General features: G+C 43.3%; 1 protein-coding gene across 2 annotated transcripts; it reads right to left on the bottom strand.

Moving 5' to 3' along the window:
- Positions 1-10,346: 10,346 nt before the first annotated feature.
- Positions 10,347-15,408, bottom strand: LOC136729647 (serine/threonine-protein kinase PDIK1L). Of its 2 annotated transcripts, none has more exons than XM_066697531.1 (4): positions 15,351-15,408; positions 13,989-14,585; positions 12,985-13,201; positions 10,347-11,532 (listed from the first exon to the last, which is right to left on the bottom strand). In XM_066697531.1, exons 2-4 carry the CDS (start codon positions 14,568-14,570, stop codon positions 11,315-11,317), a joined length of 1,017 nt encoding a protein of 338 aa, XP_066553628.1. In that variant the 5' UTR covers positions 14,571-14,585; positions 15,351-15,408; the 3' UTR covers positions 10,347-11,314. The 2 variants fall into 2 exon arrangements, with proteins under 2 accessions (XP_066553628.1, XP_066553638.1); XM_066697541.1 differs by lacking the exon at positions 15,351-15,408 and adding an exon at positions 15,168-15,328.
- Between the last annotated feature and the right edge of the window lie 1,161 nt (positions 15,409-16,569).

Genomic DNA, 16,569 nt, shown 5'->3' on the forward strand with positions numbered 1-16,569 from the left:
CAGCAGAAGTTTTAGAAAGCTGCAAATATGCAGCAATCTATCCGTTTCAGATGAAAAGGACGAGGTTGACATGGTTCATGGTTGATTTATCTGTATGTTTATTTAAACAAACAAACTCCTGATCATCATCCGTGCAAATCTGTGCTGTGGAAGTGTGCGTGTCAGTTCCATTGCGATTTTTCAGGAGCTCATAACTGGTCACTTTGTGATTTTATAGTTCCTCCAGCAGTTTAAAGAACAAAATGGAAAGATGCAGCAAGATGAGTGTAATGACAGGCTTTGGGAGAGAGGAGAAATGTAGGAAAACCTGAACTAGAAAAATGTGCTTCATATGAAGGAAATTTAAAACAAATTGGAGAAAGATTGGAGTAGAAACAGTCAACAGGATATGATGAAAAACACTAATGCTGTGAATGTTTTTTTCTTCTTTTGTACATTCAATTTTTAAAAAGTGTCTCTTCTGATTGAATGAAGATCAATTTCATCTACTGAATAGAAATTGTGCCCTTGGAATCACCCCCTGTGGGGTACTATATGGCACAGAGTTGAACTGAGATTTACAATGCTGAACCATACCATTTAAATGGCAATGTGCTGTAAAATATGCTTCTCATCCTTTTTATCTTATCTATCTATTTCTTTCCATTCCAAATATAAAAAAATACATTAGATCAGGTGAATATCTGTGGGATCGTGATTGAGGGCATCAAGGAATGTTTATAGTGTGTGTGTGTGTGTGTGTGTGTGTGTGTGTGTGTGTTTTGTGACAACCATAAAATAATACTATGAATATGTTGGTCCAAACAGGAAGCATCTCTGATTTGCTCTGATGCTTTACACTTTTTGCTTTAAAGTTTTAATGTTTAATTGACACTTCTCTGTATATATTAAAATAAAAACACATGGCCAATAGAGTGCTATGCCTGGAGGGTGTCATTATTTTCTAAAGATTCCTCAATCTGTAACTCCTCTCAAATGTCAGACTATTGGATTTTGCTGTGAATCACACAATGTAGGGTACACCCACCATTCACACAATTTGTTATTCATTAATTACAATTAATTAATCAATACCTTCTTTGCTTCAGTACAAAAGGTTCTCATTCTGTTGCTAATATTCCAAACAATCTGTGAGATTATAGTAAACGAAAATATATAATATCATCATCTTCACAGCCTTTGTCAGTCCCCTGCTAGATGAAGGCCTCGCCAAGATGTTTCCATATTTCTCGATCTACAGCGTCCCTCAGCCAGGTGACTCTGGCAAGCTTCTGGTCTCATCCCCCTCGCTTATCTGTGTTCTTCTTAGCTGCTTTTCATCTCTAGATAGACTCCACAGCTCCCTCTCTCCATCTCTGATCTGTCTTCTGTCTGTCCTGCCATGTGTCACCATTGTGACTTTCCAACATCTTCATTGAACTTTAATGATGTTTGTTCCCAGAATCATTCATTTTCTTTTCTCTCTCTCTGCTTGTTAGTCTGAGCCACCGTATGATATGGATTTTTGTTTTCCACACCTTCTGTAACTGTTTATTTTTTATTGTATTGATTTGTCAGAGTACACTACTCCTCCACAGGGTGGAAATAGTTTTTTATGCTTTGAAATTTAAAATCTGAGTTGCATTACAGATCTTTCTTTAACATTCAAGGCTTGTACCTGCATTTTCACTAAGCTAACAATAGCTCCCTGTGCTGGTCACTGTCAGATGCTGAGGGGTGAGTTCTTGCTTTAATCTTTTGTACCTTATTACATGATCTATCATATACTACTATCAGGGGCTACTGTCATTATTATCTTCTTTAAGAGTATGTCTTGATTAAATATATAAACACACATCATATATACAGACAGGTGACAAATTAAAGGAAAAACCAACATAAAGTGTCTCAGTAAGGTGTTGGGCCACCATGAGCCACCAGAACAGCTTCAATGCTCTTGGCACAGATTCTACGAGTCTCTGGACTCTACTGGAGGGATGAACACCATTCTTCCAAAAGATATTCCCTCATTTGGTGTTTTGATGATGGTGGTGGAGAGCGCTGTCTAACACGTCGGTCCACAATCTCCCATAGGTGTTCAATTGAGTTGAGGTCTAGTGACTGCGAAGGCCATAGCATATGATTCACATCATTTTCATACTCATCACACCATTCAGTGCCCCCTCGTGCCCTGTGGATGGGGCATTGTTATCCTGGAAGAGACCACTCCCATCAGGATAGAAATGTGTCACCATCGGATAAAGGTGATCACTCAGAATAACTTTGTCATGATTTGCAGTGACCCTTCCCTCTAAGGCAGGGGTCTCTAACTCAATTCCTGGAGGGCCATGTGCATGCTGGTTTTCGTTCCAACCGAGTTCTCAATTACTTAATTGATCTAATTGTTGAATTAGCTACGTACATTTAAACATGCACAGGACATTTTAAAAGATATTGTACCTTGAATCAAATGCACTTTTATACCATCAACTGTAAAATACCTTGCAATATATTATTTAAATAAATCAAATTAAATATTTAATTAGACAAATTAAGTAATTGAGTACTCGGTTGGAAGGAAAACCAGCATGCACATGGCCCTCCAGGAATTGAGTTAGAGACCCCTGCTCTAAGGGGACAAGTGGCACAAAACCATGCCAGGAAAATGCCTCCCACAGCATAACAGAGCCTCCGGACCCCCTCACTGTAGGGGTCAAGCAGTCAGGCCTGTCCTGTTCTCTTGGTGTCCCACACATGCACTCGCCCCCACTTGTCGAGAACACGAGCCAATTGAGCGTCTTTGTGACTGAAGATCCTGCCATTCGTGCCCCAATAATGACCCCTCTTTCAAAGTCACTTAGATCCTTTCCTCTTGCCATTGTGATCCAAAATCAATGTCAACTAGGCCTACTCAGCATTTGTATACATGCCACAGAGCATGATAGGATGTTAATTGCTTAATTGTATCATGCAGTGCACCTGTTTGGAGGCATCTGCATTCATTATGTTCCTCCACTCATTTATTCAGGTTTTGCCTTTAATTTGTCACCTGTGTGTATGTATATATATTCATAATTTGATAGTGGAATCTATCTGAATACACCTGTCTCTTCCAACTGGAGAAGCCTCTGCTATTTACTCACAAATGACAGAGAAAACTTACCTTCAGCTCCTGAAGTGATATAAAAGTAAAACAATTATTTTTCTTTCTTTCTTTCTTTCTTTCTTTCTTTCTTGTTTTAAATCATCTTTTTTTAATGTACCACTTTAGAGAAGGTTTTAGGGACATCTTGGTGATTCCAGAGTAGAGATTGAAAATCCTAAAATCCATGCTTTCAGGCAAATAATCTTGACTGGACTCATTGAATTTCAAAATAGACTGGCCTATTTCCAGTTTTTTCCCCCCACCACTTTTGGACTATGAATCACTCATCTTAAAAGAAGCAAGCAGTGTCTTTGAAGATCAGAAACATCCAGATTTACGATACAAAATATGAACGTATGCGCCAGAAAGGTGTGGATAATTCTATGGATGATATAACATTAATTATTATGATTACTGAGCAGCAAATACTCCCCAGAAAGGTTTCCTTCCTTTATATTGTAAAGGCAAATCTAGTCTTGGCCCTGGCAGCTCTGGATCATTAAATCCACGTCATGTAACCCTCGCAGGTCAAAGAACGGGCATTAAAAAGGGTACCTCATATATATAGTTGTGGAAGTCAAAGTGAAGTCAGGTTAGGGCATGAAGAGGTATTGTTCACCATGAAACACCATAGAAACACAAGCCAGTGCGGTGGGGGGGCTCTGTCAGAGGTGCTGGAGTGCAGAGAGATGGCCACTCCTCTTCTGGGAAGAAATGTCAAGGATGTGATTAATTTAGAAGCCACTCAAGTGTGCCATCCCATTTCGGAGAAAGCCAAAAGGTTATTGTCCCTGCCCTCTCTCTCTCCCCCTCTCTCTCATTCTCTTTCTTTGTCTCTCATTTGTTCTTGTTTTTCTTCTATTCCAAACCACTGCCATTACCGTAATTCCCCTCCTGGCCGTGGCTTCGCTCCTGTCTGTGATGTGCTGAGTGCGTGGGTGTTGGAGAGAAGACTCTCACTGCATCCTGCTCTGAGAAGCCACTATTTATCTGGCACTGTGCTGTAGATAGGGACGTGCACATTTGCCATGCACTTGATCACTGCCACCATAGGCCAAACAGGGGCTTCCTTCCCCTCTGGGTTTGATCCAGTTCAAATCCCTTATTTATTATCCTTATTTCTGTCTCTGAGGAACAGGAAGTTTATGGGTCACTGTTGCTTCCTCATGCCTAAAATCCTATAAAACAAAATCTCTGCTGCCATATATATATATATACACTCACCTAAAGGATTATTAGGAACACCATACTAATACTGTGTTTGACCCCCTTTCGCCTTCAGAACTGCCTTAATTCTACGTGGCATTGATTCAACAAGGTGCTGAAAGCATTCTTTAGAAATGTTGTCCCATATTGATAGGATAGCATCTTGCAGTTGATGGGGATTTGTGGGATGCACATCCAGGGCACGAAGCTCCCGTTCCACCACATCCCAAAGATGCTCTATTGGGTTGAGATCTGGTGACTGTGGGGGCCAGTTTAGTACAGTGAACTCATTGTCATGTTCAAGAAACCAATTTGAAATGATTCAACCTTTGTGACATGGTGCATTATCCTGCTGGAAGTAGCCATCAGAGGATGGGTACATGGTGGTCATAAAGGGATGGACATGGTCAGAAACAATGCTCAGGTAGGCTGTGGCATTTAAACGATGCCCAATTGGCACTAAGGGGCCTAAAGTGTGCCAAGAAAACATCCCCCACACCATTACACCACCACCACCAGCCTGCACAGTGGTAACAAGGCATGATGGATCCATGTTCTCATTCTGTTTACGCCAAATTCTGACTCTACCATCTGAATGTCTCAACAGAAATGGATACTCATCAGACCAGGCAACATTTTTCCAGTCTTCAACTGTCCAATTTTGGTGAGCTTGTGCAAATTGTAGCCTCTTTTTCCTATTTGTAGTGGAGATGAGTGGTACCCGGTGGGGTCTTCTGCTGTTGTAGCCCATCCGCCTCAAGGTTGTACGTGTTGTGGCTTCACAAATGCTTTGCTGCATACCTCGGTTGTAACGAGTGGTTATTTCAGTCAAAGTTGCTCTTCTATCAGCTTGAATCAGTCGGCCCATTCTCCTCTGACCTCTAGCATCAACAAGGCATTTTCGCCCACAGGACTGCCGCATACTGGATGTTTTTCCCTTTTCACACCATTCTTTGTAAACCCTAGAAATGGTTGTGCGTGAAAATCCCAGTAACTGAGCAGATTGTGAAATACTCGGACCGGCCCGTCTGGCACCAACAACCATGCCACGCTCAAAATTGCTTAAATCACCTTTCTTTCCCATTCAGACATTCAGTTTGGAGTTCAGGAGATTGTCTTGACCAGGACCACACCCCTAAATGCATTGAAGCAACTGCCATGTGATTGGTTGTTTAGATAATTGCATTAATGAGAAATTGAACAGGTGTTCCTAATAATCCTTTAGGTGAGTGTATATATATATATATATATGAATAAAAACAATCAAACAGGAGTAACATGATTATATACAGTTTGACTATTTCACATGGCACGCAGCTAATCAACATGTTAAGGTTTCCAGTTTTGGGACAGTTGCAGGGCTTCTGTGTCCTTGTTCCAGTTAATGTCATAACAGACAAGCACAGATGGTAATTGCATTGTTTGTATAAATAATCAAGCAAGTATACCATAATAATCGTTGTTAATTTAGTTTGAGGCTTAACTGCTTAAATCCCAGGCCCCTAGTCTTTGAAGCAGCTTGCCTAATTGGGAGGACGTGTGAAACCCAGCCCTTTGCTATAGGGTTTAAAATTTTGAATGGTCTGATTAAGAGGTTGTAGTGTAGAATTGAAGCAGTGGTGGGGAACCCTTGTCCTGGTGAGCTTAATTTTTTTCAAGTTTGTGTTCCACATCTACTATCTTAACCGAACTGTTTGTTTAATTAACTGCACTAGTTAATCCTTCAGGGAAGTAAAGGGTTTGTAAGAAAAAGCTTGAGTGGACAGACAACCAGAGGACACAGAGCAGTCCCTGACAGCAGAAAACAACCATGAAACAACAGGAAAATATTTTAAATGGCAAGAAACTCAAGATTAGAATATTTAAATGATGGTCAAACTCTACCAAAATCTATTTTTTAGTTGTGTTGGGGGCTGAAAGGATGCTCGACCACACTTATCTTCACATAGTAGGTTTTCTCATTATCCAGGCTATTACAAGAGAGAAAAAACCTACAATCCGTTTTGGTTGTTGATAACAGACTGCAGACGGTTAAGCTACAGATCTGTAATAGTACTGTTAAAATGTCAGCAGAAGATTAATTTCTTCAGCATTTCATGGCAACAAGGGGAAAAGAAATCTCAGTAATCCTGCGTAAGAAATGTCCATTTGAAGAAAATGCAAGATGGTAGGTGTCAAAGTGTCTTCTGCAATCTGTTGAAAAACTTGAAACTTGAAAATAAGAGCTGACGCTGTCAATAAATGGCCCCACCAATACCAATATGTGCGCGCACGCACACACACACACGCAAGCACACAATAATGGACTTGATGTTTGCAGAAGACACAGGTAACTGGGGTTATTCAGGTATTAGCTCTAAAAATTAGATGTCACATACAATATTGTTATATTATTATCAAGAGTGAAGGTTTGGCTTTAGAGTGAAAATGTCTTTGGAACACACACACGCACATATATGGGTTTGTATGTATTGAAACAGGCTTTCTCACAGTCGGCAAATCGCAGGCAGAGAGGAAGCTCATATTTTCTGCATCTTTCCAATACATCTCATACAATATACTCGTACAATTGCTATAATATTAATATTATAACTTATATAATGTATTTATTCTATTTACAATAGTGCTGAATCAACAATCCAACTCCACTGACACTCACAAGATCTGCAAAGCAAAGTCAAGGAGACACAATCTCTCCAAAACTTGTAATTCTTAAAGATGTGTTCAAGACTTTAAACTGGGAAGAAAAACTAATTAAGATAAACAGAGCTTATTTGAACAACTAACAATTTGCTGATGACATGGTCATAACTGCAAAGTCATCTGATGACCGGCAGCTTCAATTCCAAGAAATCTCATATGCAAGCAAGAACGCTGGACTGAGAACGAACCTGAGTAAAACCAGTCATGTTTAAACATGTTAAAAACAGTGGATCAACAGATACTTGAAGAAGTCAAAATTTATGTCTACCTTGGACAACAAATCAGCGGAGATCTTATGGAACAGATCAAAAGCAGAGTGCAAATGGGATGCATTTGGAAAAAATGCCATTGAAAGGAAATTTGCCTGAAGAGAACAGCATTTGATCAATGCATACCACCAGTATGGCTCTGAAACCTGGTCACTAAATGCCCAAATTTTACAGAAACTGCTGGCGACACACAGAAGTATGGAAAGATGTATGCCTGGAATAATGAGACAAACCAAAAATATGTGACATCATTGAAAGAGTGAAAATGTTGAAATGGCAGTGGGCCAGATATACTGCAAGAACAACAGATCAAAGATGGACAAAGGAAGTTATTGAATGGATCCCAAGAGATGAAAAAAGACCTAGAAGACGACCACATAAGAGATGGGAAGTTTAAATCATACACTTTGCAGATGTCACATTGAAAAGAGACACTGTAGATTGAAGCAAGTGGAAACATCTAGCAGTGGATCGACATGGGCTGATGGTGATGGTGATGATACAGATATATACATATCAGCAGCAGCAGCAGCATATATTGATCTACAGCTTCTCTTTTTCATGTCACTCCAGCACAGTGTCTTATGTATACAATTACACAAATAGAACAAATACACATACATGGACATTGTGAAAGTGGGACAAACTCTAGCTCTCAAAAACAAGTGATGAGAAGCTGCTTTCCTCAAGAGAAACGTGCACATTTGATGCACCTTCATGCAGGACACTGAAATGCAAACAGGCTAAAAGTACATCTTAGAAAAAAATATCTCCATGGATTGTGCTGTGCATCTTTAGATCTGAGCAGAGAAAAAGACAAAACTAAGACATTTATTTTCTGTGAGGCGTGATTTCAGGTCAAGATCTCTTTTGCAAACCTCATTTCGTTCCCATTTTCATTTTCATTTTGAAATCGTGCCAATTGACGTGGCTCTGCACACCTGCGCTACCGTACTTATCGCATGCAGTGTTCACATTTATTATGTACTCACAGTCCTAGTGTGCCACAGTGGCCGTTTCTGCTCAGATCGGTCAGCTCTTGCTTGTGAATTGGAAGACTGGAAATGACTGAAAACAGTGAAACATGGCCCGCTCTTTAGCACCATCTAGTGTGAGCCATTCATGTGTTAGAAGGAGAACTGCATCAGTCTCTACAGTACTGTTCATGTAAAGTAGTTATCACTTTACTATTACATAATACTACTATTATTACTGCTTTTTTATGTTTTTGATATTAGATGCAACAATGTAAGCTTCGAGTGTATGGGTTCTTAACCTTATTGCATCTATGCCCCCAGATCCTCGAGTATGACCTACAGAACCCCCCCCTCAATTTATGCAATATATTTTCAAATAAGGACTCAGGATAAACTTTCTTCTGTGTCGCCAGGAAGCCACAAACAATTGAATTGCATAACAAATCGGCGCAGTGCTTAATGAGACGGCTGCTGCTTCACAGCGAGGACAGGGAATGAGGGTCTGTCTCTGCTGGGGCAACACAGAGCGACTTCGCTTTGACAGCAACACGCTGAACCGTCACCTGCCTCACAGGAGTAAAACAGTACATCACATTGCCAAGAAAAAAAAAAAATATTTTCCATGTGAGCTCCCAGTTATCAGAACCATTGGAACACCTGGAAGTGTGACGATATATATTGTTATTCGGGAGATACCTTTAATTATATATTTAAATTTCCATGGACCCTCCACAGACCCCCTGGTCCTACACCAAGTTAACAACCCCTTTTGCTCGTGGTTGCTTAAAATAAGACTTAGTAGTAAAGCTGTTAGCTTCGCCCACCGAAAAGGTACAGATCTCCAGTTACTTGTGATGTTTTCTGGGAAACATGAACTCGCCCATGTATCATAGCTGGAAATAAATAGGATAACATTACCGTTTGGTAAAGGATCCCACTTAAGAGGCCTATTTCCTCTTTAGTACTCAGGCTCTCTGCGGTTTGATTGATGTAATGTGTTCTGGAGCTCCAACGCAAAACAAGCATCTCTTTTGTAGCCTGTGTTTGTGAACATGGCGCTGTGACACAGCGTCTCTGGAGTCGGGTAGGATCACTGTTTGTTTGCGTGGCAAGGGACAGGCTGTGTTTAATCTTTTTTTGGAGGGTCTAATGAGCTCAGCACTATTCAGGTGGTGTGTCCCCCGGGGCCCCATGGACTCACTGAGCAGCTTGTGAATGTGGAAGTTGGTTTTCTTGTGATTAGCTGCTCGGTCGGTCTCAACCACCTGGCACCGGCACTTCTGCCTTAACTCGAGCCTTGAGGCAAGGTCTATGTGGGCGATTGATTCATGCTGGGGTCTGAGCTCAGCGCTGCAACCCAACCAACTTTTCCTTTACGCATTTCAAAAAATACAGGACCTTCAGTCCCCGGTACGTGAGCCACGGAGACTTAAATGTAAAAAATTGCTGAAAGCAGTGATGTCACAGCACTGCTTTTGCTTTTCACTCCCCCTCAGCTGCACGGTGTAAAATGGTGTTCTATTGTAGCATTATACACATATCTTATATTAATCATTGTATAGCACCTTTTAGAAAGACATCTGCCAAACGAGTCAATACATATTAAAGATCAAACTGCATTTGTTGTGAATGAGGATTGACAGTGTTAAGTCAGCAGATTTCAAGTTCTGTATTTACTGTTGCAATAGTCTTGACCTTTTACCTTCCTTTCAAGGTACCCCCACCCACAAAGTGACCTGCCCACCAGAGGGCAGCACTGCAGGAAAAACCAGATCCAGAAGAGGGGGTGGAGCATTCAGAGCAAAGCAAGGTGTTTGAGGCAGGTTAATATACTCTGTTCATTTGATATAGACGGCAATGGTCCAGGTGACTCGTGGGTTTAGCGCTGTACCTTTATCAAATGGTGCGTGTGTACATGGGAAAGGGAGTCCCATCTGAACCAGTACTGTGCCTAATTTCACTTAACATGTACTCCTTTTATTTGTCGATTTAATTATTTTTAATGAGTTCTCAAATACAGGGCAACACCTTCAAGTAAAATGCCAGGAATTTGACCATGACAAAAGATGATTATTTTGGAAAACGTATTTAATTACAAAAACATATGTACTTGTCATGATTTGAAATAAATAGGTAACAACGTGTGTAATATATATATATATATATATATATATATATATATATGCACACACACACACATAGACAGAACAATCATGTATGATAGTGGTCACTTCGGTATTATCTTCTCCTGATTTACTTTTACTAATATTTATACTCTTTGATGTAAGGAATGATGAGTTTCATTTTTTATATTGAAGGCCCAGCTGGTCACTCATAACTCACGAGAGTTGGAGAAGACACTTAAGAGTGAAGCCCTGATATGATCATCTCATGTGGGACCATCAAACATCAGGCTGTCTCTTGGCACAGATATGAATGCTAAAAAGCAAATGGACTTCATCAGATTCCAGAGGATGAAGAAGCTTCAATGTCTTCCTCATTCAAAGCCCAAAATGCATTAAATTCCTTAAGTCCATTTGAGTCCTTTAAGATGGGGAACACATTTCAGTTAAAAGAAGGGCCTCCCTTATTCAACAGTGCCCACAGTACAATAATAAAGGAAAAGCAGCATTGACTGGGCAGTGGCATCTGCAGGGGCTGATAAAGTAGTGACCAGCACCACATGTGATGTGGCTGAAATTATAACAGTGCCGCTCAGAATTGATATTAACCCTCCTACAGCTTGCCAGTCAGCATGACGGAGAGACTGGAGATTACTTCCCCCATCTGTAGTCAGGATGACAGTGTTTGGAACTGGTCTGCAATTGACAAATATGAGCTGCAATTTGACGTTGATGTTCTCTCACAGCGGAGCATCTGTGCTGGAATCTACTTGGGCGAAAGAAAAGCAGCAGGCATTATAAGCACCCCTGATATAGATGGGATAACCCGTCCTCTGGAGAGTCTGGAAACGGTGAACCCGCGTACTGATGCTTCCCACTGCAGTCCGGTGGAGATCCCCAGCCCGTGCGGTGCTAGTAGTCCTCCGCAGTGGCTTGTCGGACCCGTAGCTCCAGCTCTAAAGCCTCAGGCCGGTGCTTGGGATCAAAGGCCAACATATCCTGCAGCAAAGTCCTCAGCTCCGGATGCATGGGCCTCCTCGCTCTCAGGGGGATTGGGAGCTTCCGTCCGGGGTTCTTAAGGAGAGCCTTTCCTATGGGCACCAGGGAAGAGCCTTGACCCAAATAGGCCCCTGCACGGCAAAAAGCAACACAAGCAGGGCTGATTACACACCCTGGCAGAGGGGGGATGGTAATGATGATAACAGTAATAACAGTAAATATATATGGATGGGACTCGGCTCTACACAGTGCACTTTCAAGTAGCTTTTGCTTTCCATTTCTACAGATATTGTGGACTCCTCAGAACCAGACTTTTGTAGCTTTCTTTACAGAGGACTGAGGCGCTGAGTGGACAGTACAGACGTGCCGATATGAGACCAGGGTTGAGAACCTGAACTCCTGACGCTACAGAGGGACATGGTGAGTGACATTTGCACAGAGGGCTGTCTTAGCAGAGCGAGAACGACAAGAGGGGGTGGGGTGAAATGGTAAACAAAAGACGACCACCTGTTTAATTGAGATGTACCCATACACCTGACCTTTGTAGAGGAATAGGTCAACGCAGTGGCTGTGGAAATGTATCATTATGACAGTGGAGTGGGCTGGCGTAGAGTGGCAGTGCCTCGAGGCCCGCCTGCGCTGCTGCACTTTACCTAACAAATGGACTTCAATTGCGGCTTGCTTTCCAGTTTGATAACCCCTCTACCTCACTCTGAAAAACTCAGAGAGGTGGGCGGGGGCCGAGGATGAGAACAAAACAGCGTAATACTGTATTAGGGCAAGCTGTCACTAAAAGAAGTCTCTCTCTGTAAGTTTTGGAAACTGTTCGAGAGTAAATGAAATACTCACTTTACTGGGTTTCGATCAAACCTTTTCATGGTTTCAATATAGGCCTGGCGTTTTACTTTGAGTTCTTTTTAATGTTGTCTTTTTATTTTAATTTTCATAAGTTTTACCTTTTGTGTTACATATGTTTGAGAAAATGTAAAAAATTTAAGAGGTTGGGCATCCCTTTGTTAACCTAATAAGGAACTTAAAAATAGAATAAAGACCGGAATGGAAAAGCTGAGAAAGGTCTGGCGAGGGTCACACATGGCTTTGTTTGAAAACGGCTCGAACTACCTTGTTAAAGTCCCAACACAGACCCTCTTTTGTTCATGCGCCCTTCAGCAGTAAATGGCACATTCAGGGTGCAGAGAAAACAACTGAACTTGACTGCAGTTAATAGAGCATCTTCAAGACCTAATTAAGAGCCCGCGTCGGCTCGAAGTCTGTTAAAAGAGCGGGCACTGAAATGGTGGGACTGGAAAAAGGAATAAAAAGACACATCTTGGTCAAGTTCTGCACCCCGAATGCTTCTTTTGCCAATGATAGAAACATAAAAGCAGTGCCAGCCCACCAACGAGGAGCACACAATTAAAATACGAAACCAGACATTCGAAGCAGACGTGCTGTGAGTTTGGTGGTCTGTGAGGCATTCTCTTATGTCTTTCAAGGGACAGACCTTCAATGCCTGTGGCAGGACCAGGATAAACACTCAAACCAAACTGAGAAGAAAAAGAAGCGAGAGAGAAAGTGCTCACCCAGGAGCTCCCGGCCGGAGTCCTCCTCCAGGAACGTGATCCTCTCCAGGACAGCCCAGAAGAGGACACCCAGGGAGAAGATATCCGCTTTGGCCGCGTAGTCGCCCTCCCACACCTCGGGGGCCATGTAGAACTCTGAGCCGCAGGTGGAGGAGAAGCTCTGACGGCTGGTGTCTGAGCTGCCCCCGCTGATCCGGCTCAGCCCGAAGTCTCCCACCTGCCTCACAAACACACAGCTGTCAGACAGTGCGACCCACACCTGGCACCACAACGGCCACACGCCCCACACCAACCTGGCACACATCAGGAGGCACACACAACACACACCCTCTCCCCAACCCCCATAGGCACTGGAGGAGGGGGGAGAGGAAAGAGTTACTCACTAAATAGATCCCAGAGCTTCCGTTGATGGGAAAGTTCTGCCAGGCCTCACTGAATGGAGCAATCCCTCCCTTATCCGTGGCTCCGTATTCCCCAGCCCTCTGTGTGCCAAGACCACCCCACCACTGCCCCAGGCTTGGAGTTAATTGAACATGCATCACATCAAAGCCAGCAGCTCAGCCGGGCGATTGTTACTTTCCTACCCTCGTAACCAGGCATTTAATCAGCGTGCGGGAAATTATTCATTAAAAACGCGATTAATCTAGTATAAAAAAAAAAAAAAGGGTGGGGGTGGGGGTGGGGGTGGGGGTGGGGGTGGGGGGGAAATGAGGCAAGGAGCGAGTTCTGCAGGGACAGTTAAAGAAGAAGAAAAAGTCTTCTTTATTTTCTGAAAACCTCTGCTTGGGAATGGATGTAACCTACAATTTAAAGCAGGGTGACAAGCAAGTCTTGTAGTGGCCTAGTGACTTGTGGAAGTATCAGTAAAAGTGATGGGGAATCAGGGAGAGGGTGGCGGTGGCCTCGGTACATCTTGCTGGGTGGCCACACTTAACAGCTGTGCAGCACTGAAGAGAGCTCTTGAGGAATCCCACCCACCCACTCCTCCATTCCCAGGGACTTACCCTGAACAGAGGGCCGGTGGGGGAGGCGGCCACCAGGACATTGTCGGGCTTGAGGTCCCTGTGGACGATGTGGCGGCCGTGCAGGAAGGCCAGGGCGGAGCTCAGCTGCCTCAGCACACTGCGGTGCAGGCTGGGGTTGGGCGGGCGGGAGAGGAGGTACTGGTTCAGGTCCCCGCCCTCGCAGAACTCCATTACCAGCCAGAGGACCGCGCAGCCCGAGGCAGGGGGGCGGCGGCTCGGGCGGCGGCGCTGGCACTGTTGGGGGGGACAAATCTTTCCCTTGAGGGTGCTCTCCACCAGCTCGAGAGGCAGAGACGTGCCGCCCGGGGAGCAGCGAAGGGGCTGGAAGGCTTTGGGCGCGGTCTGCAGGAGGCAGCGGTGGAGGGAGATCACGTTGGGGTGGCTGTCCCCGGACGCCTGCAGGGCCCGCACCTCCTGCAGGTACAGCTCCACGCTCTCCGGGCTGCTGCAGAGGAGCCTCTTGATGGCCACCCTCTCCCCCCTGTCGGCTGACTTCCCCTCGAACACCACACCATAGCTCCCCCGGCCCACCTCCCTCACCAGGGTGTACACCTGCTCCATGACACCTGCTGACCCCTGGGGAGAAGACATCCTTTACACTCTGGTCCAGCTGCGGTTGAGAAAAGTGCTTCACACCCTTCGTATACGGCCATGTGGGGAAGTCAACCGCTGTATTACATGTTGAGTTAATCGGTTAATTAGACCACGATGGTCTGAAGGAGACCAGGACAACATGGTCATGTGCTCATTTTAATATGTCAGCACCATGGATTGCTTTTGCAGCCCACACCATCACTTGCAAAGGTCTCAGTGCTGATTAAGACACATGTTCACGTTTATGAAAATGGATCAGTGAAACACACAACATATAGCCGATATTTGCCCAGTATGCTGCATTGTGATAGTCACTCCCTTCATAAATAGTTAATAGTGTTATAATTAACACTCATACTACTGTTATAATAATAATAATATGAACCAAAACGTATCTAGGCAACAGTGGTCTTCCGATAAACCTAGGCTATATATTGCACCTTAGTATGAAGTCTAAATCGCTGTCAAATTATCTTTGCAAACACCCGTCTATCATTTAGCTTCTCCGCGCAGCTCTAGTAAAGTCTAATTTCATTTTAAAACACAGTACAGCCACATATTTACTTCGGTGGTTACTTTCACTTCCTGGTATAACTGTCCTGTGCAAATCCTGCTGTCAAAGTGCGTAGTATAGCTGGTACTAATAATCTTATTATAGCTATAATATGCTGTCGATCTGATCACATAGCAATATACAACTTCGTACTACTAATGCTGTCATCTAAAAAATAAGGTAAAACAACATACCGGAACTCTGGCGTCTCACAGGTCAAACAACAGCCTTTAAATTCAAATTCATTTCAGATGACATCGTCACATCCGTAACTTCCCGCGCCTCTGTGATTGGCTGCCGGTGTCTCGCCCCGCCCACCCCTGGCTCCGCCCACACAGCAGAGGCCGCGGAAGGGTTTTGTTCTTCAACTTTGCGCAGGTGGAGGTTGGTGTCGTTTGAGATCAACGCACCTTGAAACTGAACATATTTTGCATTTTATTCATCAGTATTATATATTAGCCTAATACATGACAGCAGTAGTAATATTGTTGCATATTGCAATTTATTGAATCACCTGCGATGCATGCATATCTTTTCTAATAACAATAGAATGTCATGCATATGTATGGGTCACTCATATAGGCTATTAAAGGTACTTTACCATCTGTTTTATATAAGTGCATGGTTCTTCCGAATGGGGCATATGAAGATATTCTTAGAGAGTTATTGCTAATCCCACGATCAGCTGTCAGAAAGCCCCGAGCATGTGTTTTAGTGCTGTCGATTTGTGCTCGACTGTCGGAAGAGGAGCCGGTATCTCAGGTGGTGTTCCCTGATGCATTATATTCTGCTGTTCAGAAGACAATGAGACCCTCCAGGAAACATCCACGCAGCACCTGCAGCTGCCGAGATAAGGGCGCTTGTCGCCTCGCCGACCAGGGTCTTAGTTGCTTGTTAATTAGATCGGATCTCAGTCGATGCAGGAGTCGCACCGGGGCCCCATTGTAGCTTTCTTCAGTGCGTTGATTAACCCGTGAAAAGCTGTTTTGTGTGCCATCTTATAAGTTGCGACTGTCTTCATAAACTATATATCTAACATTGTTCCCTGATTTTGGAAACCTGTGTATTAGTGTAGACACATCTAGGCAACTGTAGCATAATGCATTCAATTCGGGTTTTTTTTTTTTTTTTTGGTATGGTGTATCTCTGAGCATATTAATTCCCAAACTATTTTACTGTCATCCTAACAGGCATAATGTTTCCTGAGCTTGAAGGCAACATGTGTGCCTGCTGTCTGAAGTGTTGGCCTTCTGCAATGCGGCGGTTTGAAGATTAGGTGGTGGGTCACTCTTTTTCCAATTAGATCATTTACTACCTGGAAAGCCACACATTGTGGTCCACAGTCACACACACACACACGCACAAAAATGGCTCCCGAGTCGCTAAAGCAAAACAAACTCACAAATTGGATAT

This window comes from Amia ocellicauda, chromosome 1 (assembly GCF_036373705.1).
Source record: "Amia ocellicauda isolate fAmiCal2 chromosome 1, fAmiCal2.hap1, whole genome shotgun sequence".
Taxonomy (NCBI): domain Eukaryota; kingdom Metazoa; phylum Chordata; class Actinopteri; order Amiiformes; family Amiidae; genus Amia; species Amia ocellicauda.

Excerpts from the sequence above, each read along its gene's own strand:
- LOC136729647 (XM_066697531.1), bottom strand. The coding sequence starts at position 14,570 with ATGGAGCAGGTGTACACCCTGGTGAGGGAGGTGGGCCGGGGGAGCTAT. Across the intron at positions 13,202-13,988 it reads CCACCGGCCCTCTGTTCAGG|GTGGGAGACTTCGGGCTGAG; the intron begins GTAAGTCCCTGG and ends TTTGTGAGGCAG. Across the intron at positions 11,533-12,984 it reads CTCCGGCCGGGAGCTCCTGG|GGGCCTATTTGGGTCAAGGC; the intron begins GTGAGCACTTTC and ends TTTGCCGTGCAG.